General features: G+C 44.7%; 2 protein-coding genes across 2 annotated transcripts; both read left to right on the top strand.

Annotated features, from left to right (window-relative positions):
- The first annotated feature begins 1,225 nt into the window (after positions 1-1,225).
- On the top strand, positions 1,226-18,154 carry CARD9 (caspase recruitment domain family member 9). The gene is made up of 13 exons (XM_081847155.1): positions 1,226-1,242; positions 4,500-4,743; positions 6,042-6,179; positions 6,391-6,716; positions 8,177-8,356; positions 9,510-9,662; positions 10,537-10,662; positions 11,396-11,587; positions 13,257-13,295; positions 14,326-14,787; positions 15,030-15,079; positions 15,507-15,583; positions 16,784-18,154. The coding sequence occupies exons 2-10, from the start codon at positions 4,557-4,559 to the stop codon at positions 14,416-14,418; spliced, it is 1,434 nt and encodes a 477-aa protein (XP_081703281.1). The 5' UTR covers positions 1,226-1,242; positions 4,500-4,556; the 3' UTR covers positions 14,419-14,787; positions 15,030-15,079; positions 15,507-15,583; positions 16,784-18,154.
- A 1,356-nt stretch (positions 18,155-19,510) lies between these two features.
- On the top strand, positions 19,511-23,168 carry DNLZ (DNL-type zinc finger). Its single transcript, XM_081847306.1, has 3 exons — positions 19,511-20,191; positions 21,265-21,404; positions 22,826-23,168. Exons 1-3 carry the CDS (start codon positions 19,943-19,945, stop codon positions 22,965-22,967), a joined length of 531 nt encoding a protein of 176 aa, XP_081703432.1. The 5' UTR covers positions 19,511-19,942; the 3' UTR covers positions 22,968-23,168.
- The last annotated feature ends 1,160 nt before the right edge of the window (positions 23,169-24,328 follow it).

Below are 24,328 nucleotides of genomic sequence, written 5' to 3'. Positions count from 1 at the left end.
TATCTAGTTCTGGTCACCCCATTTTAAGAAGGTTATTGCCAGCTGAAATGTGCAGAGGAGGGTGACCAAGATGATAAAGGGTCTGGAAACAAAGCCTTATGAAGAATGGTTGAGGGAGTTTGGTATGTTTAGTCTGGATAAGAGAGACTGAGAGGAGATACGATAACCATTTTCAAATATCTCAAGGGCTGTCCCATGGAAGATGGAGCACGCTTGTTTTCTCTTGCTCTGGAAGGTAGGACCTGAACCAAGGGCTTCAAGTAGCAAAAAGGGATTCTGACTATCAGGAAAAACATTTTGTCGGTAAGAGCTATTTGACAGTGGAATTGACTCCCTCAGAAGGTGGTGGACTCTCCTTCCTAAGAGGTTTTTAAACTGAGTTTGGATGGCCACCTGTCAGGGATTCCTGTATTGCAGGAATTTGGTCTAGATGAGCCTTCCAACCCTACAATTTCATGATATTACCGTATATACTATTATAATTACCGTATATATTAAAATATATAATATTAATGTATAATACAACACAAGAAATTATTATATAGTTATGTTATAATTACCTCTGCCCTGAAAAAATGGTGTGCATATTTAAAGCAACCATAAGATAACATAGATCCTATCCACAACATATTCTTATTAGTGTGTGGGGGGGGGGGAAGGCTGTTCCTGATTTCTGTAGGAACCCTGGGAAAGCTCCTGGAACTCCTGAAATCTCACACCACTTAAAGATTGGGGTGGCATGTAGCACTATATTGAAACCCTGCAGCTTCATCCAAGAATCTTGGGAACTATACTTTACCCCCTGCCCCAGAGCTACAGTTCCCAGCATCCTTAAACTATTCATTCCCGGGATCCTTGGGGGTGGGGATAGCCATGTGTGTTAAATGTATGATGTGTTTGCTGAGATGGTTTGCACTCAAATCTGGACACTTTGAATTGTACAGAGGGACATCTAGTCCAACCCCTGCATTGACAGACATGCAAGACAAACACTGGAAACTAACTAGGTCACGGGTTTGTCTCCAGATAGCACGGAAATGCAATTCTGATTCCCACATTGTCCTGGCCTGCAACTTCCTCTTCCCCAGGGGGTGGGGGTGGGTGTTCTGTTTCTCGCTGCCTTGGCCAGTTCCCCTTTTGTTCCCTGCCTTGCTTGCCAGCTGGCCTTCTTTCCTTTACCCAAGACAGAGACTGGGGCTGCCGGGCCACTCCCCAGGTCTTGGGGGAGCCTCTGTTCAGGAGGTGAGTGGAAGTTCATTGCTTTGAGCATGGGAAAAGGGAAGAGGGGAACCACAACCTCTCTCACACATCTTTTTGAAGTGGAGGTGGCCTGGGGAAAGGAGAGGAGATGGCTAGCAGCCAAAGGCTTCCTGTGATTTCTATTAGGACAGGTGTGTGGGAATATAAGAACATAGGAAGCTGCCTTGTACTGAGTCAGACCTTTGTTGTCTACACTGATCGGCAGTGGCTCTCCAGGGTCTCAGGCAGGACACATTCCCAGCCCTACTTAGAGATGCTGCTGGGGATTGAACTTGGAGCCTTTTGCATCTGAAGGCAGCCCTGTATTGGGAAGTTTTTAAATGTTTAATGTTTCATTATGTTTTTATATATGTTGAAAGCCACCCAGAGTGGCTGGGGCAATCTAGTCAGATGGGTGGGGTATGAATAATAATAGTAATAATAGTAATAGTAGTAGTAGTAATAATAATAATAATAATAATAATAATAATACGTGCCTATTTTCATCAGAGAAATGTTGGAGGGTATGCACTGTGTTGTTTTTTTGAGTAGTATTTTGAATTTGGCTTCGGGTTGCTGGCAGGGCTTGTTTATTACATTTGGAAGTGAGGGAAGCTGTAGCTCAGTGGTGAAGCACTGGCTTTGCATGCAGAAAGTCCCAATGGGATCTTAATGTAGGGCTGGGAAACACTCCTTAATTGAAACCATGGAGAGCTGCTGCCAGCCAGTGTCGAAAGCACAGAGCTGGCTGAGCCTAATTCTGAATAAGGTAGCTTCCTATATTTCCTGTTTTATTCAAAACTGAGGACTAGAATCTTAAGTTGGTTTTAGGGGAAAGAGTGCAGCTCAGGTGGGAAAGCACCTGCTTTGCATGTAGAACAAGAGACGCATGCCAGGCAGTGCAGATGGACTAAAATAGATGAACCAGTTCAGTCTGTGTAAGGCAGCTTCCTATGTTCCTATTTAATTTAGCCTTTTGTTCAGAACCATGAGGACTAATACTTTACTGTGTGTTAAAAGAAGCAGCCAGAGCTCACTGGCAGAACACCTGCTTTGCATGCAGAAAGTCCTAGGCTCAATCCAGGTCAGGCTGGGAAACCTAGAGAGTATGATTCAGTATAAGGCAGCTTCTTATGTTGCATCAATAGGCATTAAATATGACGAAGAAGAATCCTCTACATTCATCACCATAGCAGGGATACCAAACTCTAAAAGTGATCTCTGTTTGCTTTTTCCCTTATGGAACAATTTAATAGATTTCATCCTAGAAATGCTCAGGTAATAATGGGAAGGGGTGGGTAGTGGGGAATTCTGAGTAGCGGTTTGAGGATGGGGGATTTGATTCTGAAACAATACCAAAAAAAGCACTTCTCTGAAGTGTGAAATGCAGTTCACCAGACAAGTAATAGATACAAAAAGGTAGAGCTCAAGATAAAGTGTGCATAAAAATGCATATAAGCATGCATGAAAACGGAATGATACACAGAAATGTGTCATATTTGGGGAAATTGCTTTGCAAATATGTTTGTGTGTAGGCCAAATTGCCTGCAAAGCATGTGCATATTAAGAGAAAGTTGCACTAAGAACATAGGAAGAGCCTGCTGCATCAGGCCAATGGTCTATGTAGGCTTACATCCTGCCTTTACAGTGGCCAACCAGATGCTCCAAAATGAAACTGGCAAGCAGGACCTGGGCACAAGAACAACTCTCCCCTCCTGTAGCTTCCAGCAACTGGTATTCAGAGGTATTACTGCCCCTGACAGTGGAGGCAGAGCTTAGTCATTTTGGCTAGTAGCCATCAGCAAGGGTTTGGACTAGAATACCCTCAGGTCCTTCCAACTCTACAATTTTGTAGTTCTTTGATAGCCTTCTCATCCTCCATGAATTTGTTCAATTCTATTTTAAAGCCCTTCAAGTGAGTTCTAGAGTTTATCCTCTGGGTGAAGAAGTCCTTTCTTCTCCCCTGAATCTTCCAGCACTAAAATGCTGGTGAATTCTCACAGAAACTTAAAATATAACAAACTGGAAATGTGAAGAATGGAAGTCAGGAAAACACCTGAAAGTGGGTGTTATGTACTGAGTTGAATAGGATCCAAACTGCAGCAGTCTGATTGGTCCTAGAACAATAGGATTCAGAATGCAGCAGTCTGATTGGTCCTAGAACAATGCAACAGTATGATTGGTTGGCAGGAACCACCCAATCATGCTCCAGATATAAGTGAATCCACAACCTGATTGGCTTACAGTAGAATTCCAGAATTAGCCAATCATGTGCAGCCCATTGTGTAAATAATGTATATAAAGCAGATACTTTGAGGGGACATTCATTCATTCCTCCTCACCACTATGAGCTGAATAAAGAGCATGAAATCACTTTGCGACTCTGAGTATATTTCAGTGGGAAAAGCTAAAATTGCCAGATTTAGAAATACTGAGTCAGGAGAGGGAGAAGGATGTCCTTTGTGTCATAAGGCCACCTTTGAGGTCAGATGCAATTAGGGGAAGTTTCCTGCTTGCTCTTTCTCTGTCTGCTGTTTTCTCCAAATACGCAAATCTAAACCAAGGTGTGGGTGACGAATCTTGTGGTTGTTCCTGATCTGTAGGTAAGGAAGATGAAGCAGAAAAGGGCCAGGCTGAGGGTGTCCCACTCTGCAGAAGTAAGCCCTCTCTCTGTTTTAGGAGTGGTGTGTGTGTTTTGCTTTTTAAAAATAATAATAATTTTGATTAAAGATTTTCATGGTTCACAAAAAAATGTGCATTTTTTTTTCAAGTCATATAGTCCTTTTTTACATTTGATGTGAGACATTATACATATAAAATAAATGAATAGAGAACCTACTCAAGTGACACTGGCATAAAACCCCACAAACATACTAAATATTACTATAGCTGCTAGGCAGGAGAACAAGAGCCAGAGAGGTGTGTATGAACTGAGCTGGAAGCAGATTGGAAGCTGGAGACAGTGCTTGCTCCTTGCTTGATCCAAAACTGTGACTAATGGACCCCCAAATGGAACTTGGCACCTCTGGTCTCTGCTGACCTTCATTCCAACGAAACTGAACCCTGGGTGAGTGCCTGGAACCCTTGGAGTCTCAACACTGCTGAGAAATTGGGGTGGCGTATAACAATATGTTAGTTTTGGCCATAATAGATAGTGAAAAACTACATGTAGATTTAGCAGAAGCTGAATTGCAGCAGAACAGAAATGGAACCGTTTGTGACAAGTACAGAATGGAAACCTTATTTCGCTGACCTTCCAGGGCACATCTCCAGCACTTTTTGAAGAGCGGAAGGCACTCCTTATTTTCCCCTCTGCCATGTCTGAGCCGGATGATGACAATGAAAGCTGCTGGAATAACCTGGAGAACTACCGTGTAAAGCTGATTTCAGTGGTTGACCCGTCCAGGATAACCCCTTACCTCCGCCAGTGCAAAGTCATCAACCACGATGATGAGGAACAGATCCTTAACGACCCCAGCCTTGTGATCAGGAAAAGGAAAGCAGGTAAATTTTCAATAGCTCACTCACCACTAGGCTTGCACATAGCGTCCCACAAAAAAATATCACAGTAGTTTCTCCCTTAAACAGAGATACTATTTTCAGTGCCATTAGACTACTGTTTCCTGGATTCTTTGGGGAAAGCCATGTGCTTTAATGGTATGGTGCAGATCTGCCCCTCGTCCCATGATCTGACTAGGCTTACTCCACTTGGGACTAGTTTACCTTCAAGATCACCTTACCCCACATGTGCCCACTTGACTACTCAGATCAGCAGAATTAGCACTACCACAGGCGCCACAAAATACCTGTTCCACATTTGTAAGAATTCAGTCATTTACTGTAGTCATTTACCTGCACTTTGGAACTCCCTGCCTATTGATACCAGGCAGGCACCTTTTTTTGTACTCATTTCAGTTTTTGCTAAAAACATTTTTTTAGACAAGTCGGTCTAGATGTTTAGAAAGTGGGTGTAATTTTTAATCCATTTTAGTATATTTTTGTGTGTTTTACATTTTTATTGATTTTCTTGTTTTATCTTTTTGAAAACTGTTTTGAGGTCTGATTGTTTTTACAATCAAGTGCTGTATAAATTTTATGAATTAAATAAATGAGTAAACCAGGCCAGGGTCAGGAAAAAAAAATTGGGTTCTGAGATACAGCAATCCTGATTTATTTTATTAGGTAGGTGAGGAAATATAGTTAACTATATTCTATCCCCCGCATGTGTGGATTAACGGACAAAGGGATCAGTTTACCGCTTACATTTAAAAGTGCAGGGCAGAGCTGAGTTTAAATCTCATTTTAGGCAGTTTAATTGAAAGCATAGGAATTAGTCATTAGGCTCCCCCTTTGTTACCCTGTTTATCAAAGAAACAGGTTACAGATTGAAAACTAAGCTTAAAACATATAGTTTACTAGCAGTTAAGCATTTGCTGTTAGTAGCAACAGCATTAAAAGTACATGCAGGTAAAATAATTGTGTTTACAGCAGCAACAGCTTCAGGCATGTGCCTGATGATCGAGCAAGCGGAGGTACATCCCCCTTTATGGCTGGTTGAAGGGGCGGGGAGAAGGAGCAGCAAATACTTTTTGCTGCTTCTCTCCCAAGAGAGGAGGGAAAATGTACCAATTACATTTCTATGGTCTGAGTCTGCCTATCACCAATATAGCCCCATGGTCTTAACTCATTCACATGTGAACCAGCTAGAATAGGCATTGTTAGATTTGACTGCGTATCTCCCACACATCCTCCAACCTAGTTAACCTTAGGCTAAATACCCTTTTCTTCTGTGTTTTTTTCAGGGGTACTCCTTGACATTCTTCAGCGGACAGGTCAGAAGGGCTTTGTGGCCTTTCTTGAAAGCCTGGAGCTCTACTATCCTCAGCTCTACAAGAAAATCACAGGCAATGAGCCCACCCGGGTTTTCTCAATGATTATAGGTGAGTATAGTAAATTTTGCTGGTGGGTTTAAACACCCTTCCCTCGCCTATCCATGACCCCTAATAGGTGAGAGATGCTGATCCTGGCAACCCCAAAATGACATGCTGCGAGTATGGGGTTGATTGAATGCTATTCATGATTTGCAGAGGGTTGGGCTAGATGACTCTTGACTGCCTTTTCCAACTCTACAATTCTATTTTCTCCCCACAGACACGGCTGGGGAGTCCAGCCTGACAGAGCTGCTGATGAGCGAGATCTCCAAGCTCCAGAATGTTGTGCGCGAGGAGCGGCGGAAGCTCCAGGAGACGGGTGTCCTGCTCCGGACCAAGGAGGATGTCATCAGGGAGATGAGGGTGCGGGACAGCGTCTTGCGCAAGCACCAGGAGCGGGCCCACAAGATGAAGGAGGAGCGTGACAGCCTGAGCCGGGAGCTCAAGTGCTGCAAGGATGAGAACTACGAGCTGGCCATGCGCTATGCTCGGCAGAGTGAGGAGAAGAATGTGGCACTCATGAAGAACCGGGACCTGCAACTGGAGGTTGGTAACCATCTTACGATCTGTGGCAGCTGAGGAGTGGGAGTAGGGTGGAGTAATTAAAGCAGAACAGGGAGAAAAGGATTGGTTCTTGAAACGTGGCTCAGGGTGATGCATCAATGGGCATCTGCAGGGATTCTTCCAGGCTACGTGACCCTTAGGAGTCCCTCCTGATTTGACAGTTCTATGATTCTGTGACCTCAAAAGGTGGCCGACTCGCCTTTGATGGGAAGTTTTAAAACAGAGATCGGATGGCCATCTGCTCAGGATTCATGCTTTTTCCAAAATAAGATTTTATTAAAGATTTTTCATAATAAAAAAGATAAAATGAAATAAAAACAAAAAAAGAGAAAGAGAAAATGAAGCACAGGGTCCTCTTTCAAGTAGTTCTTAACCCTTGCCTTTCAAGTAGTTCTTAACCCTTGCCTCAGACAGAAAGTGGTGAAACCTCCCAGCACTCACCTGGGAGCTTTCCTTTCTGCTCCCAGTCTCTTATTCTGGGAGGTCTTCCCTTCCCTACCTCTCACCATCCATTACCTACATGTGTGTGCAATCTTTGGACCCCCAAAATGCCTCAAAGCAGAGGACACCAAAGGAAAACAAAAAAATAGAAAAAAGGAAAGAAAGAAAGAAAGAAAGAAAGAAAGAAAGAAAGAAAGAAAGAAAGAAAGAAAAAGAAAAGAAGAAGAAGAAGAAAACTAAAAAGGACTTCCAATTTTCTGTCAGTTATGTAAAAGAATTTATTCAAAAATTCACTATAGAATGACATCCAACTGATCTACTTTCTGTTGGGCAATATTTTCCCAATCTTCTGACTGAAATGTCTCAAATTAATTCATTTTCCTTTTTACACAAAGTCCAAAAGGTGCTCTCTAATTTTTGTTGTTAATAAGTGTCAATGGTTTTTCTCTACTCAAACATATCAACTTTGTCTCAGATAACCTCAATAACAGTTCCTCCATATTAAACAATAAGTCTTTCCATCTTTGTTCACACAAGAGTCTCTCTGCTGTGTTAATATATTAAAATAGCATTCCTTAGTTTTTCCCTTGCTATGTATTTATTTATTCGTACCCAGTACCATACCTTCCGTTCTCGTTTCCTGTTATATTTGCTGGGGTTTTACATAATGATTTTAAAACGACCCTTCCATTCTTTTCCCAATAAAAAAAAACCCAGAGGTTTGATAGCTTTTCCCTCAGAATTTACTCCAAGTTGTACACAAGAGTCATTTCTCTCTCAGCTCTATCACTGCCAGCTAAGGATGTCTTTACATCTCTGTATCCAAGGTTTCATTCCACTCCCAAAACATCTCAACTCCACCATCTGTCCGGGATTCTTTAGCCAGGATTTCTGTATGGCAGGAGGCTGGACTAGATGACTCTTGGTGGTCCATTCCAGCCCCACAATTCTATTATTCCTTTTCGTCTTTGCTTCCATGGGCTTTGCTTCCCTCTGCTCAGATTGACTGTCTGAGGCACAGCCTGATGAAAGCAGAGGATGACTGCCGCCTGGAGAGGAAGCACACCCTCAAGCTCAAGCACGCCATTGAACAGCGTCCCAGCCACGAGGTGGTGTGGGAGATACAGCGGGAGAAGGAACTGCTCCTGGCTAAGAACAAGGAGCTGGAGAGCACCTTGCAGGTAGGCACAGCGCCAGGTAGGTAGGTAAATGAATGAATGAATGAAAATGACATTTGAAAAGGGAGGGAGAGCCCAGCGGCAGCTAGATCAGATCAAAAAGGGCTCATCATAGCCCATCCTGCTGTCACAGTGGCCAAATGTCCCCGAGAACCCGGGAATCTGGAGGTTCTATAATAACATAAGCAGAGCCCTGCCAGATCAGGCCAACGACGCCCATCCAGCCCAGCATCCAGTCCTCACAGGGGCCATCCTGATGCCCCAATGGGAAGCCCCCAAGCAGGACCTGAGTGAAACAGCAATTTTCTGGCTGTTGTTCCCTATCATCCAGTATTCAGAGGTAGAGTGTTCCTGAGCATGAAGGTTCTGCTATCAAAACAGGCCACCTTAAGAAGAACCTAGCAGCTGGACCAGGCCATCATAGCCCAGCAATCCTGTCTTGAAGGTGGACACCAAAATACCTCAATGGAAGCCTACAAGCAGGACCTGAGCACAGCAGCACTGCTCTCCCCACATGGCATCCCCAGGAACTGTTATTCAGAGGCATTTACTCCTCTAACAAGGGAGGTAAAACTTTCTCTAGTCTTCAAGGGTAGCCCCACCTAGAACTAGTTGCAGCAGTCAGTTTGCCCACACCCCTAGGTTACCAAGACAGGGTCAGGAAAGGGTGCAGTCAACTTGGAGGAAACTGCCTTATTCTGATGGTGCCTTTGGACCATCTAGCTCAGTATTGTTGACACTGACTGGCAGCAGGGGTTCCCCAGGGTTCCAGCCAGGGAGATACGATTCCAGTCCTCATGGTTCATAATAAAGGGCTGACTTGAACAGGAATATTACATCAGAACATTTGTGGAAATTGACTGGCAGCAGTTTTTCAAGGTTTCAGGTAAGGAATATTCCAAGCTCTGCTTAGGAAAGTCACTAGGTATTGAGCCTGCGACAATCTGCATGCAAGGCAGATGCTCTTCCACTGAGCTACAGTCCTTCCCTTAAAAAAATAAGTTTCTAGTCCTCACAATTCAGAATAAAGGGCTGAATTAGAAATATAGAAAGCTGCCACACACATAGTCTATCTAGGCATCTTCTCCATGCAAGGCAAATACTCTGTTACTGAGAAAGATGGGCCTCACACGTATTTTTCTCTTTCTGCTCCAAGGTCACCAAGACAGGTGGTTCTGAGGAGGAGGACATCTCCATTCAGGCCCTGCAGGCAGAGCGGACACAGATGCTGGGGGAACACCAGAAGCTGGTCAACACCATCTATGACCTGCGCCAGATGCTGCGGCGGACAGAGGACAAGTGGGATAAAGTAGGTGGCTGGCTGGGGGCCCCTTTCTGGGGGTGTGGGGTATATGTGTGTGGAGAGGAATTAGGAAGCACATGATTTGATACTACAGGTGCCACATAATACCTGTACCACATTTGCATGAACTCCATCTTTAATGTAGGAGCTTCAGACATGTGTCAGAAGCTATCTTGCTGTATTTCTACCCAAAAATATTTTTACATGCATTTCTTATTGTTGTTGCATAGGATAATGCATGGCTGTGTCCTCAGATAAGTAAGTAAAGCATTTATTTCATTGCAGGAGGGATAAAAGGGGGTCAGCTGCTTTATGCAGCTGAACTGTATAATTGAGGTTTAATAGCCCATTCCTATGCTTCACTAATCTGTCTGAGAATTAAATTCTGCTAGGGGGCTTTCTCCTGTCAGAAAGTCTATGCTTGCCCCATGCTTTGGAATATGGGCTTGCATTCATTTCCCTTTGATGTTAACCCACACATGTGGGGTGCCAGAGGATTAAATATAATTAATATATCTTCTTACCAATTTCCATCATATAAATAACATCATTTAAATACATATATGGACAGATTTTATCCTGAAATATGCATTTCAAAACACATTCTGGTACATCCCCCCCCCATAAAGCTCCAGAATATGGGGAAGTGCAAACTGCAACTGATATTTAATGTCGCAATCCACATATTATTCTTGTGTGTGTGTGTGCAAATTCATAAAGTTATAGAGTTGAGAGGGACTTCACAGGGTCATCTAGTCCTACCCTTTGCAATGTAGGGATTCCAACTGAAGACTCCAAGACAGGTTGCCATCCAACCTCTGTGGCACAGGAGAAATCTCTATTGCTGGCCTTCCAATGCCTTCTGTGCTTGTGTTGGCAGCTTGTGGGAGAGAAGGAGATGCTGGAGCTGAAGTGTGCATCCCTGCAAAACGATGCCCAGATATACCAGGACCGCATTGAGGTCATCCTGAAACAGATGGAGGAGGTGGCTTCTGAAAGAGATCAGGTAGGGGCTGCCAGGGCAATGTCCCCTTGCACCTCCCCACTCAAAAAATGGCCAAGTACCCGTAAGAAGCTAGGAATCACTATACACTGCCTCTGGGCCTGGAGGTTCCATAAGAACGTAAGCAGAGCCTGCTAGATCAGGCCAAAGGGCCCACCTATCTCAGCCTCCTGTCCTCACAGTGCCAACCAGATGTCCCAAAGGGAACCCTGGAAGCAGGACCTGAGCACAAAGCCCTCTCCCCTCTTTGGCTTCCAGCAACTGGTATTCTGCCCCCAAATGAACAATAGTAAATGAACAATAGTAATGTAAGTCTTTTAACATTGTTTTTTGATGTATTTTGGATTGTTGTAACCCACCTTGGGACCTTAGGCATAAGGACAGGTAATCAATTAAAATAATGTTAATGAAAATTAATGAAAGAATATTTTACTGCAGTTTTCACTCAGCTGGTCTTCTTTTTGAGGAAGGGCGTAATAATAATGTTTCATGCCACCCCAATCTCTGAGTGGTATGAAATTCCAGGGGTTCCAGGTGCATTTACCAGGGTCTGTTTTTCCTTTTGGCCAGTGAGCCACAGTGGAGACTGTGGTGTTTTTACGATATATATTTTTATATACATATATACAACCTGGGTTTAGATGGAGAGAGTTCAGAGCAGTCACATTCCTAACACATAACAATAATAAAAAAATTATAATCATAATCTTCTCCCCACCCACCCAAACCCTGCTAGGCCCTCCTGAACCAAGAGGGATTCCACAAGCAGTTCTCCAAGAGCCTGATGGACAAGGATCTCTACAGGAAGCAGATTCGGGAGCTGGGCGAGAGATGCGATGAGCTGCAGCTGCAGCTCTTCCAGAAAGAGGGGCAGCTGCTCAGCACTGAAGCCAAGTTGAAGAGGTTGCACCTCGACCCTTTGGCACTGGTAGGCTAACTCTTCCAGGTGCTGCCTCTGGTTGGCCTGTTCCCTTCCACCATGTTAAGAGGAGGCAGAAATGCTTCTGAATATACTAGTTGCTAGAAACCGCAGGTGGAGGAGAAAGTGTTCTTGTGCTCAAATCCTGCTTGCAGTTTTCCCATAATGGGCATCTGGTTGGCTACTGTGAAGACAGGATGCTGGAATAGGTACCCCCACTGGCCTGATCCAACAGGCTTTTCTTAAGGAGGTACTGTATCTCGAGATGGCAGAACCTCCTTGCCCATGGGCAGTCTGCCTCTGAGTACCAGTTGCTGGGAATTGCAGGCAAGGAGAGTTACTGTAACACTTGGGTCCTTCTTGTGGCTTTGCCACAATAGGTACCTGGTTGGCCCCTGTTTGAACAATATGCTGGACTAGATGGGCCCCCTTTCATCTGATTCAGCTCCCAGGCCTTTATTATGTTCTTCCTCCAGCTGTTGGGTATCTCAGGTGGGTAGAGTGTTGTTGTTGCGCTCATGTCCTAGAATCATGAAATGGAGAATTGGAAGGGACCCCAAGGGTTATCTAGTTCAACCCCACTTGTGGGCTTCGCATAATAGGCATCTGGCTAGCTACTGTGAGAACAAGATGCTGGACCACATGAGCCTTTGGTCTGATCCAGCAGGCTGTTCATGTGGATGTCATTAAAAGGGCTCTACACAAATTAATGGAGAACAATGGTTGCTGGCCATGATAGTTGTGCTCTACTTCCACTGCAGAATGCCTCTAGGTGCCAGTTGCTTGGAAGTGCCAGTGGATGTGCTGCTGTTGCACCCATGTCTTTCTGCTTCCAGCCTGACATGTGAATCACTACTCCAAACCCTAAGAATGCTTGAAAATGTACCATACTTCAGAGTAACTATTCATTGAATTAGGCCCTGGAGTGCAATTTATCACATTCCTCTGACGTGCTGGCTGCATCCTCTCCTGCTCTTCATGTCTCAGTAACCTGGATTGTTGGGGAATTGACTGCTGCAATCTTCTTCTTTCTTCCTTGGCAATCACTCATAGCCGAGTAATATTGTCTTCCATGAACATGGTCTTAACAGTGAGTCTGTAAGTGACTGTGGAGGCCAATGTGCCCTATGTGGCCCTTGAGGACTGCACAGAGAGTTCCAATGGCACAGCCTGCAGCCATTAAGAGACATACGGGGGTACTCAGATTCTGCCTCGGTGCCCCTTTCTTCCTTCCCTGTCCACTAACCCCTCACCAAGGCTGCAACCTCATGCTTAGGTCTGGCCCATGCATGAAGCGGGGGTGAAACAGGTGCCTCAGGCAGCAAGGTCACCACCTTCCATAGATACCCCACCTGCTCCACTGCCTCCTCTGCCTTCATCGCTGGAAGTGAAGCAGTGCTAGCATTGGCATTGGCAATTTCCAGTGAGATCTCATGGATTGCGAGCATTGTCATGAGAATTTGCCAGAGATCAGTGTCTATGCCACTAGACAGTGCAGTGGGTAGTGCATTGGCAATGCTGGCAGAAGTGAGTGGCGTGGCAGCGGTGCTGGTGGTATGGCAGCCAAATGGGACGCGTCACACTTGTTCATGCTGTACTTTCTCTGGGTATGTGCACATATGTGTGTAATTTAATTCTTCCCACTTCCTAACCTTTTACAATGATCTTGCAATTCCAGACTTCAGATTTCGAAGAATCCTCCAGGAGCTCCCAAGAAGTGAGTTGTGATCAGCGTTCTTGGCTCAGTGCCTCTGCTGTTCTGATGTCATTTGTCTGCTTCATTTGGGGCTGAGGGTCAGGGTCAGGGGTCCGGTTAGCACATAACCTTTAACTGACTTAGGTGGAAAACCTCCAGCCCACCAAGCCTAAATATTTAGCCAACAAAATGGTTTGGGCAGATGCCTTCTGTTTCAACTTTCCAACGCCTGCTGAAAACTTTTGCATTCCATCAGGCTTATGCAGGGAATGAAGAATACATCTTTTTTCTGATTTTAACCTATTTTAACAACAACAACAAAAATTCCTGAGCTGCAATGGGATTATTAGTAGAGAGGACTTCTTCAAGGGATTTTTTGTTGTATGTATGTCACTGATTAGCTGGGGGTCCTTGTGCTGAAGTTCTGTGAAAATGTGCCTGATTCTGATTGCTTTTGTTCTCTGTTTTCCTTCATGGGTAAAGAATAAATCAGTGTTGATCATTTGCAAACAGAGGCTCTTATTTCCCATTCTTGAAAAGGATTTTGTAGAATTGGAAAAGGTTCATGGAATGACAACCAAAATAATCAAGGGATGGAATGACTTGCCTATCAAGAAAGGTTGAAGCAGTCAGGCCTTTTTAGTTTAGAGAACACAGGGACATCCAAAGAAGCTGAATACTGGAAGATTCAGGACAGATAAAATAAAGTCCTTCTTAGTTAAACTGTGGAACTCGCTCCCCCAGGAGGCAGGGATGGCCACCAATTTGGATGGCTTTAAAAGAGGATTGCGCAAATTCATGGAGGAGAGGGCTGTTGATGGCTACTAGCCATGATGGCTATGCTTTGCCATTCATGGTTGGAGGCAGTAATGCTTCTGAATAGCAATTGCTGAAAACCACAGGAGAGAGCTCTTCTACTCAAATCCTAGTTGCTGGTTTCTTTTTGGCATCTCATTGGCCACTGTGACAACAGGATGCTGGGCTAGATGGGCCAGTGACCTGATCCAGCAGGCTCTTATGTTAACTCTCTTTCTCCTTTCCTTGCATGAAGCTTCCTCCCCATGGAAACCCGGATGAAGACATGAAAGGTGCAAACAAAGGCAAGTTCTTCCAGGGGCTGCTGGTCTTGCTCTCTACTGCTTAGGTTGCTTCTGGTATGCCACTTCAGAAATGCTTCTCTCAGCCAGGGCTTGCAAAACTAATTTGGGCCTACAGTGCCAGCAGCCTGCATTTGCAACTCAACAGACAGTTTTAACCAAGGATACCTCTTTCTGTAGCCATCTCCACCACAGCTGGAGACAGCAATGCTTCTAAATACCAGGTGCTGGAAACCACAAGAGGGGAGAATTGCTTTTGCACTAGGGTCCTGCTTGCAGGGTTCCCACAATGGGCATCTGCTTGGCCACTGTGAGAACAGGAAGCTGGACTAGAAGAATCCCCTTTGGTCTCATCCAGCAAGGCTTTTCTTCTGTTCTTATGACTGCATTGTTCCTACACTCCTGTCTTGCTTGAGGTGGGCATCTGGTTGTTTACTGAGCAAAAGAGGCTGGGCTGGATGAGTCTCTGGTCTGTTTAGCAGCCAGGATCTTAATATTCACAAGTGGGCAATGCAATGGCTTTACATATGCCTATCTTGCACCAGAAATCCCTGGACGCACGTTGGTACACTAGGCCTTAAATTCTCAACAGCAAGTAATAGTTGGTTAATAAAATTAACCTGTTTCCTTTTCTCTCTCCTTCTCTATCTCTCTGCAGAATCCTCCCAGCAGCAATTCAGCAAAATCCAGCTTCTTCCATCCCCAGGGGTATTTTATATCTTTATTTATATAATATATTTATATACCACATAAGGCTGTTTACAGAATTACACATACAATATATACTGTGTGAGTTTTAATCTGTTTTAAGACTATTGCTGTTTTAGCTTTTCAAAAGTCTTAAATTATTGCTGTTAATTTTCCTTAGTGACACTATTACACGCCAGTCCAGTCTCCACAGCAATATAAAATTCCAGGGGTCCAGGCATTTACCATCTGCATACCCATCTGGGATTCCAAGATGCTTGCCAGATGCCAAATTCTGGGCATGGATCTAACACGGATCACCTTTCCTGATGCTCCTCACTGTAGCCTACCTTGAGTTCAGCTCTAGCTGTGGAAGAGCCTTCCATGCAAATTAGCAGGGTAGCATGACTGAAATTAATCAGGCCCCAATTCTGCTTTGCGTTTCCAGGAAAGCAGTCCACTCGATGGGGATGTGGCAGAGAAGGGGCGCCGGCGAATGAAGGACAGTTTTGAGCATTACCGGAGGTAAAGCACACATGCCTCATATGCTTGCCTAATGCAGACCCATCCCCATGTTGCTGCTACAAAGTGCAGGAAGGAGAAGAGCCTGACTGCTGAATCAGGCTACTTAATCCAGTATCCTGTCCTCACAATGGCTGACCAGATGCCCCAACAGGAAACAGGCAAGCAGGATTTGATGGTGATGATGATGATGTTGATGATAATTTTATTTGTATGTTGCCCATCTGAGTGGGTTGCCCCATGCACTCTGTGTGGCTCCCAACAGAATATTAAAAACACGATAAAACATCAAACATTAAAAACTTCCCTAAACAGGGTGACCTTCAGATGTCTTCACAAGAGCATTCTCTCTCCCTGCCCTGTGTTTTCCAGCAACTGGGATTCAGAGGCATTGCTGCCTCCAGCAGTGGAGGCAAAGTATAGTAATTGTGGCTCCTAGCCATGGATAGCCTTATTCTTTGGTCTTCCTCAATCTATTTGGCAGAGGGAGACTTGTGAGAAATGAGATGAGGTGACCACCAACCTCTGGGAATGGTTAGTAATAATCAGGCTGTTGTGATTAATTATGGACTTCTATTTATAATTGCAGGGGCTTAGGCTAGATGATCCTTGGGGTCCCTTCCAACTTTATGCTTCTATGAATTCATGGAGAATAAGGCTACCAACGGTTACTGACCTCAACTGTTGGAGACAGTAATGTTTCTAAATACCCCCAAATTCATGGGAATCCCAGAAGTTGCTACACTTAGATCCTATTTTCAGGCTTCTCATTGAAGCACCAGTTGGCCACTGTGAGGAAAGGATGCTGGACTAGATGGGCAAGTGACCTGATCCAGCCTCAGCCCAGCTCCCCTGGTGTTCTGGAATAATAGAACTGTAGAGCTGGAAGGGACCCAAGAACCATTTAATCTAACCCCCTGCAATGCAGGAATTGCAACTAAAGCATCCCTGGCAGATGGCTATCCAACCTCTGCTTTAAAACCTCCAACCAAGGAGAGTCCAGCTCCTTCCTTAGACTGAAGGACTGTGGGCACTCCTGCCTCCAAAGGTGGGTTAGGACACCAGCACCCCGTTCAGGGTTTGTTGGGTTCCAACTCCCATCAGCCATCACAGAGATGATGGGAACTGTAGTTCAGCAACATCTGAGGCGCAACAAGTCCCCATCCCCCGCACTTTAAACCAGTTTGGACCTTAACTTTGCAGAAAGAGGGCCCTGAGGAGAGCCCAGAAGGGCAAGTACTACACCGTGGACTGGGAGAACACGTCAGGCAGTGACAACACAGACACCGAAGGCTCCTGAGGCTGTGTGCTCTGCAGAAAAAGAAATTGTGGATCCTGGAGGACCTGTCTTGGACACAACCCCATCAACAAGGTTTCTAGTTCCCAAGGGACACAGGGCATTTATAGGTGACTTTATGAGCTGTTAACCTGATTCACTTGTAGGAAGATTAGACACTGGCTCTTTAGTGAGATTTCACTTTGATTTGTTTGTGGGGAGGTTAGATGTTGTGTCAAAGCCAAGAATGATAATCTCACATTTTCCGCACACTACATTCTCCTTGTAGCAAAAAGTTCAGTCTTTGGGGGGAAGTGGGTGTGATCTGCAAGAGCTCCAAATCAGCTTTCGTTTGCACCATCTGAATTTGCTGGTACATAACTGAAACCCCACCACAGAAAGTTGGACCCAAGATGTGTGGAATATAGCACTTATGGAACACAACTCACCATCAGAGGGTGATAAGAGGAATTAAAAATGAAGATGGGTTTGTATGGTCTCGATTTAAATCTTTTATTAACAACAGTACAGCGATTTCCCTTCTGCTTCAGTCACAGCAGCCAGTATGGAGAAATTATCTAAATGTTCTAGATGAGAACTTAACTTGTAATGTAAGAGATTTTACAAGTCTGCTTGAATGCCATGTGAATTACTGCATTCAAGACAACATCTGTGCATGCTTTAAAATTTAATAAATATTAATTTTTAAAATGATTATTTTTAAAAACAAACATCTGGACATGCATTTGTCCTGGAAGACTTGGTAATTGCTTGGTAATTGCTTGAACATTTTTCAATACAGTTTGTAAAAAAACAAAAAACCCTGAAACTCACCTGAAAATGGTGATGATCTGACAGCATTGTTGGGCCTACACTTGTTTGACAACACCACACAAAAGGGACTGTGCACCAGAAGGCTCACGCAGGCATCACAAGCTTCAGGAGAGATAGCCCAAGGCAGGAGCAATCATAGTAAAATATGGTTAAATCTGATCCCTACTTAAGCTTGCCACATTCTTCTGCTTTAGCCCTGCTGTTCTGTTGGTTCATGGCTGCCCTTCAATTGGGCTGAGTTCACTGTTTTGGATAATTGTCACTCTTTGAAAGTCACCCTGGGAAGGACAATGCAGAAGGATTACATTGGAAAAGGTTCAAATTAATAACATCAATATAGTACGTGGAGCTTGCCTATAGGTAAAGGAACTTCCCATACATAAACCATTCAGAATAATTTGGTTTTTTAATTTATATACAGATCAGTCTTGTTAAATAAGTACAATAAAATGAACTTAACATTTTATTTCTGTTTGACTTTGGAAACTGTCAGTTAAACTCTAGTTGTCTGTATAAATATGGATTGTGGCCTTGACTATGATACTGTGGGTTTGAGGGGGCAGTCTAGATGAAGCCCTGAGGCCCCTTCCGATTCTTTGGGTTCTGTGCATGGTGAGAGTTGGCATTTAATACAGGAGGCTGCTGAACTGTCAGATAAATTTCTTTGTAACATAATGACCTTAGATGGCCAGTTCAGTGTCCTTATTAGCATCCCAAAAAGAATAAGCTCCATTTCCTGAGCTACAACCAAGTGATAGGGCTCTCTAGTGACCTTGCTAAGCCTGGCAGGACAGCTTATTCTATGGCATTAATTCCTTCATGCACACAGTAAACTTAAGCATTTGGTTATACGAGGCTGGTTATCCCACATTTTAAAAATCTGCTCTGAATCTTCCAAGGTTCAGCTTCATGGGATGAAAGGTCAAGGGTTTGTTTGTGCCCACAGATATCCTATATTCAGAGCATGACCACACCCATTGATGGGGCAACTCTGCCAAAACCAAGAAAGGAAGAAATTCCTGTGCTCAGAGGAGAAAGCACATTTCAAAATCAGACAGCATGGTGAGCAACAGGGGTGCCAACTTGAATAAAATAATTTTTTGGGGGGTGGCACACATGACGTGCTGCACGGACATCATTTGAATGGCAATGCCCATCAACTTGGGGGAGGGGGGTAGCCCCTTCAAAAAAATTTTTGGGGGGCAGGCCACAGACCCCTCAGCCCCTAGGAGTTGGCTCCTATGGTGAGCAACCTGCTCCTTTGACCACCAAGAAGTATAGGATTTGGCGTTACTCTGCACACCAGCACCCATATATGAGCCCCAGATTTACAAGAGACCCCAATTCAGAGGAGGGAGAGAGCTCTTGTTGCGGGAACCATGGAGAAAAGCATCTTTGCACACAAAGGAGTCTGAACTGGAGTGTTGCATGGGGTTGGACTCTAGATGAACCTCTGGGGTACCTTCCAACTCTGCAATTCTATACTTTCTGCTTTGTAGCAAGGCAAGGGACGGTAACTTGCTACACACTGATCAAACGCACCATTTTTTTAAATAGAAAAGAGGTTGTAGCTCAGTGGGAGAGCACCTGCTTTGCACATAGAAGGCCCTCAGGTTCAATCCCCAGCAGCATCACTAGGTGGAGCGGGGAATAAATCCTCTGCCTGAAACCCTGGACAGCTCCTGCCTATACCTGCAGGTATAGGGCAGCATATACATTTAATAAATCACCATCACCAGTGTGAGCAATATTAAGGGGCCAGGATTCTGACCAGGTAGAAGGCATTTTCTTATGCTGATGTTTAATTCAGCCCTTTATTCACTATGAGGACTAGAACCTTGGTTTCTACTTTCATGAAGTGCCACAGCTTAGCAGTAGTGAAGGTCCCAGGTTTAGCGCCTGCCAGTCAGTACAGGCAATGCTGAGCCAAGGGAATGACGCACTCTAAGGCCATCCCTATGTACCTACTTTTTTGCAGCCCTTAACAGAACAGAACTGTGATGACTAAGCTCATGCTATATTTTGGGTGGAAGGCTATGGCAGCATCTCCAAGTAAAACTGGGAAATACCCTTATCTTAAACTCTGAAGAGATGCTGCCAGTCAGAGTAGACAATACTGAGATAGGTAGATCAACGGTCTGACTCTGAGGTAAAAAGGCCGGAAACTCCCTCCCGCCTTTTCCTGCCCGGAGTTTAAATGGCGATCGCGGCTGCCTAGTGATCTTTTTTTTTTTTTGCTGCCCGGGGCTTAGATGGCGACCACGGCGGCTTGTTCAGGACTTTTGCGGCGTCTTGGCGCTCTCACGGGGCGCCTCAGGCGCGGAACAACGCGGGAGCTCGGTCGGGGTCTTTGGCGAACGGCCCCGTTCCCTCCATGGCCGCCCTCTTTTTTCGCCACGGCTCTCCAGCAGCGCATTCTGAGCGGTGGAGCGCGCCAGGAAGAGGAGGCGACTCAAGCCTTGAAGGCCGCGTCGGGGTACAGGCTCGTGTACACGTGTAAGGTCCGTGAGTTTGTGTGCGTATATGTTTGAAATGATTGGTGAGGCGAGAGAAAAGGCCGAATTGGGACCTGCTTCGAGGGATAGAAACGCAGTGTGGGAAGTGACGGCGTGGCGGCCATCTTTGCTCCTGGAAAATTGGCCGGGGCTTTCTTTCCCACACTTCATAGTGATGGGAATCTAAAATGAGGCCCGATTAAGAGGACTGAGGGGCGCAGGGGCTCTTGGAGCAGCGAGCGAAAGAGAAGCCCCTTCCCCAAAACGAAGGAAGCAGCCTAGATTCGCTTTGGACTACAACGTCCCAGCAAGCAAGTCCTGTGTGATGAAGCTGATGGGAGTAGTAGTCCAAGTCTCGCTTAGGAGGGCGTCCTCTGGTGGAGAAGAGTAGAAAGGAAAGCAGAGAAAGATTTCTCTGCCCAGAGGGTCATATAGTTAAGAGAGAGAGCCTGGGGTAACAAGGCAGGAATGTTAATTTTATTTATTTGATAAAATGTATACACTGCCTGATTGTAAAAATAAAAGTGATTTACGAAAAAGATAAAACAATAATAAAAAAATAAAAATAACGATACTTTAAAACTTTGAGAAAGTTAAAATAACAGTAAGCTACAGGTTAAAACCTCCTGCCAACCTAGCAGTTCGAAAGCACGTCAAAGTGCAAGTCGATAAATAGGTACTGCTCTGGCGGGAAGGTAAACGGCATTTCCGTGCGCTGCTCTGGTTCGCCAGAAGCGGCTTAGTCATGCTGGCCACATGACCCAGAAGCTGTACGCCGGCTCCCTCGGCCAGTAGAGCGAGATGAGCGCTGCAACCCCAGAGTCGGCCACGACTGAATCTAATGGTCAGGGGGCCCTTTACCTTTGCCTTTACAGGTTAAAACTCATGACAATAGGAGCAGTGTGCTGCTTCCATGGGAAATACTAGGGTTCATCTAGCTCAGTGTTGTCTACAGACTTGCAGCTGTAGCTTCAGACTTTCAGCAGGAGTTTGTGAGTTTGACAGGGTAGTATGCAGAGGGGAGAGAGGGGATGCTTTCTGCCCACAATGGTTAAGTCGTTTTTGGGGTTCCCTTTCAGGTGTGTGGGACACGGTCAGCCAAAACCATTTCCAAGGCAGCATATCACCACGGTGTGGTGATTGTGAAATGTCCTGGCTGCCAAAACCATCACATCATTGCAGATAACCTGGGCTGGTTCTCGGACCTGGCTGGGAAAAGGTGAGTGAGCACCACGGCAGGGGTTTGGACTAGATGTCCCTTGGGGTCCCTTCCCACTCTACCATTCTATGACTTTTCAGTGGATTTTTCTTCCCGGGTGAGGGTCTGTATATTGGTGGTGGGTGGGACTAAATCCCATAGTAGGCAGGTATGCCAAAGTGTGCATATTGGTTTTATTTATTTGGAGCATTTGCACCCCATGTTTCAGCCAAAAAGGCTTACAATCAACCCACATAGCCTTACAATCTAAAAGAACATGGCACAGAAAAGGAGATGGACAGGAAGAGGGTTGCATATCAGGGGGCTAGACTAGATGACACTTTGGATCCCTTCTAACTGCATAATTCTGTTATCTATATATGGCTATGTTTTACCAGAGGTGGTGTGCTTCTGCATGCCAGTTCCTAAGAATGACAAGTGGGGAACCTTTTTGGGGAGTTTCCATTAGAACATCTGGCTGGCCACTGTGAGGACAACTGCAGGCCTTTCCCTACATTCTTGTAGATATAGCTTCCTTGGCCATCATGGAATATGTTGAGAAAAGAGTTCTCATCCTCAGTGTTCAAGATGGAAATGATTTAAAAATGGAGGGTTGTGTATTTAACATCAGTCGTGCATAGGATAATCCCACTGAAATTAATGGACCTAAGTTAGGGATCTACTCTCTAAGTTTTAGAATCATTCATGGTTGTATCCAACAATCCACCATGCATTATTGAATACATGTGCATGAGTTGTTGTTTCACACTGCCCCCCCCCCCCCGAGCATAAGAAGAACCTTCTGGATCAAGTCAAAGGGGTCCCATATAGTTATGTGGCTTCCAGCATCTGGTATCCAAGAAGTGTTGCAGCCTCCATCATGCAGAGCCATCATGACTATTAGCCATTGATAGCTCTCTCCTCCTATGAATTTGGCTCATCCTCTTTTAAAGCCACCCAAGTTGCTGGCTATCACTTGCCTCCTGTGGGAGTGAGTTCCATAACTGTGGATGTGATGCCCGAGTGGCTGGGGAAACCCAGCCAGATGGGCGGGGTATAAATAATAAATTATTATTATTATTATTATTATTATTATTATTATTATTATTATTATTATCTGCCCTAGTCTTATTTTTCTGTGCTTCTATGACTGTATAAACACAGATTCTCCCTCACGCACACATGTAATGCAAGTGGGCTGGGCTCAAAATTGGCAACCATTTTGCTGAAAAGGAATATTTTGCCGTGATAAATGTAAGTCTGTTACAGGTAACATTTTCAGTTGCCGCTGCTCCCATTTTACATATAGAGAATGGAGGCATGAGAGGGCGATACCACTAGTTCAGCATACTTTTGCCCCACTTCAAACTCAGACTGCCAGTTTCTGCCCTGGGTGGGGCTGCTGCCTCTTTAATAAAACCTTTGTTTGTTTTGCAATGCAGGAACGTGGAGGAAATCCTCGCAGCTAGGGGGGAGAAAGTTAGGCGTGTGGCTGGTGAAGATGCCTGGGAAATCCTGTTGGAGAACCCTCAGCAGACAGGAACCTCAGACCAGCCTCCCGACGGAGATGCAGAAGGACGTTGATGTGACTGGATTGTTCCACTCTCCTTTGAGTGGGGGAAAAATACAAAAAGACTTTGTTGCAGTTGTTTCAGATACTTTAATTCATCTCTTCCAACTTCGTGGCCCCTCACTTTTTCTCGATTGTAAATAACCCTAAAAGTAGTTTACAAAAAGTTTAAAAAATGAAATCAAGTTAAATTTACAATAAAACTTTTAAACATACACCAACTTTCTTTTCTTTTTATAACAATTTATTAAATTTTTGCTGGAAGCGATTGGGGGATCCAAGCAATGTGTTGGTCAATGGAACCACTGGGCTAAGCTGGTTCAGAGAGGCTGCTGTTGATGGCCTGTGTCTCCTTGAGATGGTCACTATCCATGGCCGCTTCTTAAGAGCAAAGAGAAGCAGAGAGACCAGATGCCTCTGCCACCCTCACTTCTGATCAGACGCTGTGCCAATGACGCAACCCCAGAGTCGTCTGTGACTGGACCTAACAGTCAGGGGTCCCTTTACCTTTTTAATGCGTATATTGCTTTTCATTTGGGTATTTATGTCTCCATGCATCTTTTAGGTTTAGGTTCTCTACCATTTGAAAAAAGGTTTGTGGTAATCTCCCTTCGTTTGATTTCCCCCCCTCTTTCTGTTACATCTAATTCCAGTGAGGTGACACCATTGAAATCACCCGTTAAAATAATCTCTTCATTGATGTTCCAACAGTTTTTCCTCAACTGTTTTAAAATATTGTGTCTTATTTCCATTTGGTGCGTAAATTCCTACCACTTATTTTTTCTTTCCCTCTTGTTAATTGCACTTCCAATATTCTGCCTTCGTGATCCAAGCAATGCATTGATCGATGGAACCGCTGGGCTAAGCTGGCTTGGAAAAGGCTGCTGTAGGTGGCCTTGAGCTTGGGCCCTTTGGAGCACCTTCAGCACCTCTTGCTCCGAAGCAACGGGGACATAGCAGAGGTTGGGGACGTGCTGTTCCTCCGTGCACTGGCTTTCTGGATCTTCAGCTCGCAGCCCCTCTTAGGGCACAACACCAGCAGGTCCCGCAGAGACTCATTGTAATTCTCCAGGAAGTTGGCAGTAAACTGGTACTTCCAGCCTTTGGCCTCCATCTCCTGGGCTTTCTTGAAGATCTGCACTGAATGTATCAAATAAATGTTGTAGATGTGGAGAAGCAGTGGAATCTATGCTGCATATGTGGTGAACATGCAAAAAAATATATATCAAGGAATTCTGGGATGAAATATATATGGAACTTTAAAAAATGCTTAAGGTTATGTTTATAAAAAAAAACCCCAGAGGCTTTCCTTTTCTGAATATTATGTCCTGATATACAAAAAAAATGTAAGGAAATTATTTTTATATGCGACAGT

The sequence above is a fragment of the Podarcis erhardii genome, assembly GCF_964252035.2.
Source record: "Podarcis erhardii genome assembly, chromosome: Z".
In the NCBI taxonomy this organism is placed as follows: Eukaryota; Metazoa; Chordata; class Lepidosauria; order Squamata; family Lacertidae; genus Podarcis; species Podarcis erhardii.
The sequence above is the reverse complement of the archived record's forward strand: the minus strand, read 5'-3'. Positions and strand labels throughout refer to the sequence as shown.

Coding starts and splice junctions, on each gene's coding strand:
- CARD9 (XM_081847155.1), top strand. CDS start 4,557: ATGTCTGAGCCGGATGATGACAATGAAAGCTGCTGGAATAACCTGGAG. Junction 6,180..6,390: donor GGTTTTCTCAATGATTATAG/GTGAGTATAGTA, acceptor TTCTCCCCACAG/ACACGGCTGGGGAGTCCAGC. Junction 13,296..14,325: donor CCTCCAGGAGCTCCCAAGAA/GTGAGTTGTGAT, acceptor CCTTGCATGAAG/CTTCCTCCCCATGGAAACCC.
- DNLZ (XM_081847306.1), top strand. CDS start 19,943: ATGGCGACCACGGCGGCTTGTTCAGGACTTTTGCGGCGTCTTGGCGCT. Junction 20,192..21,264: donor GGCTCGTGTACACGTGTAAG/GTCCGTGAGTTT, acceptor GTTCCCTTTCAG/GTGTGTGGGACACGGTCAGC. Junction 21,405..22,825: donor TCGGACCTGGCTGGGAAAAG/GTGAGTGAGCAC, acceptor TTTGCAATGCAG/GAACGTGGAGGAAATCCTCG.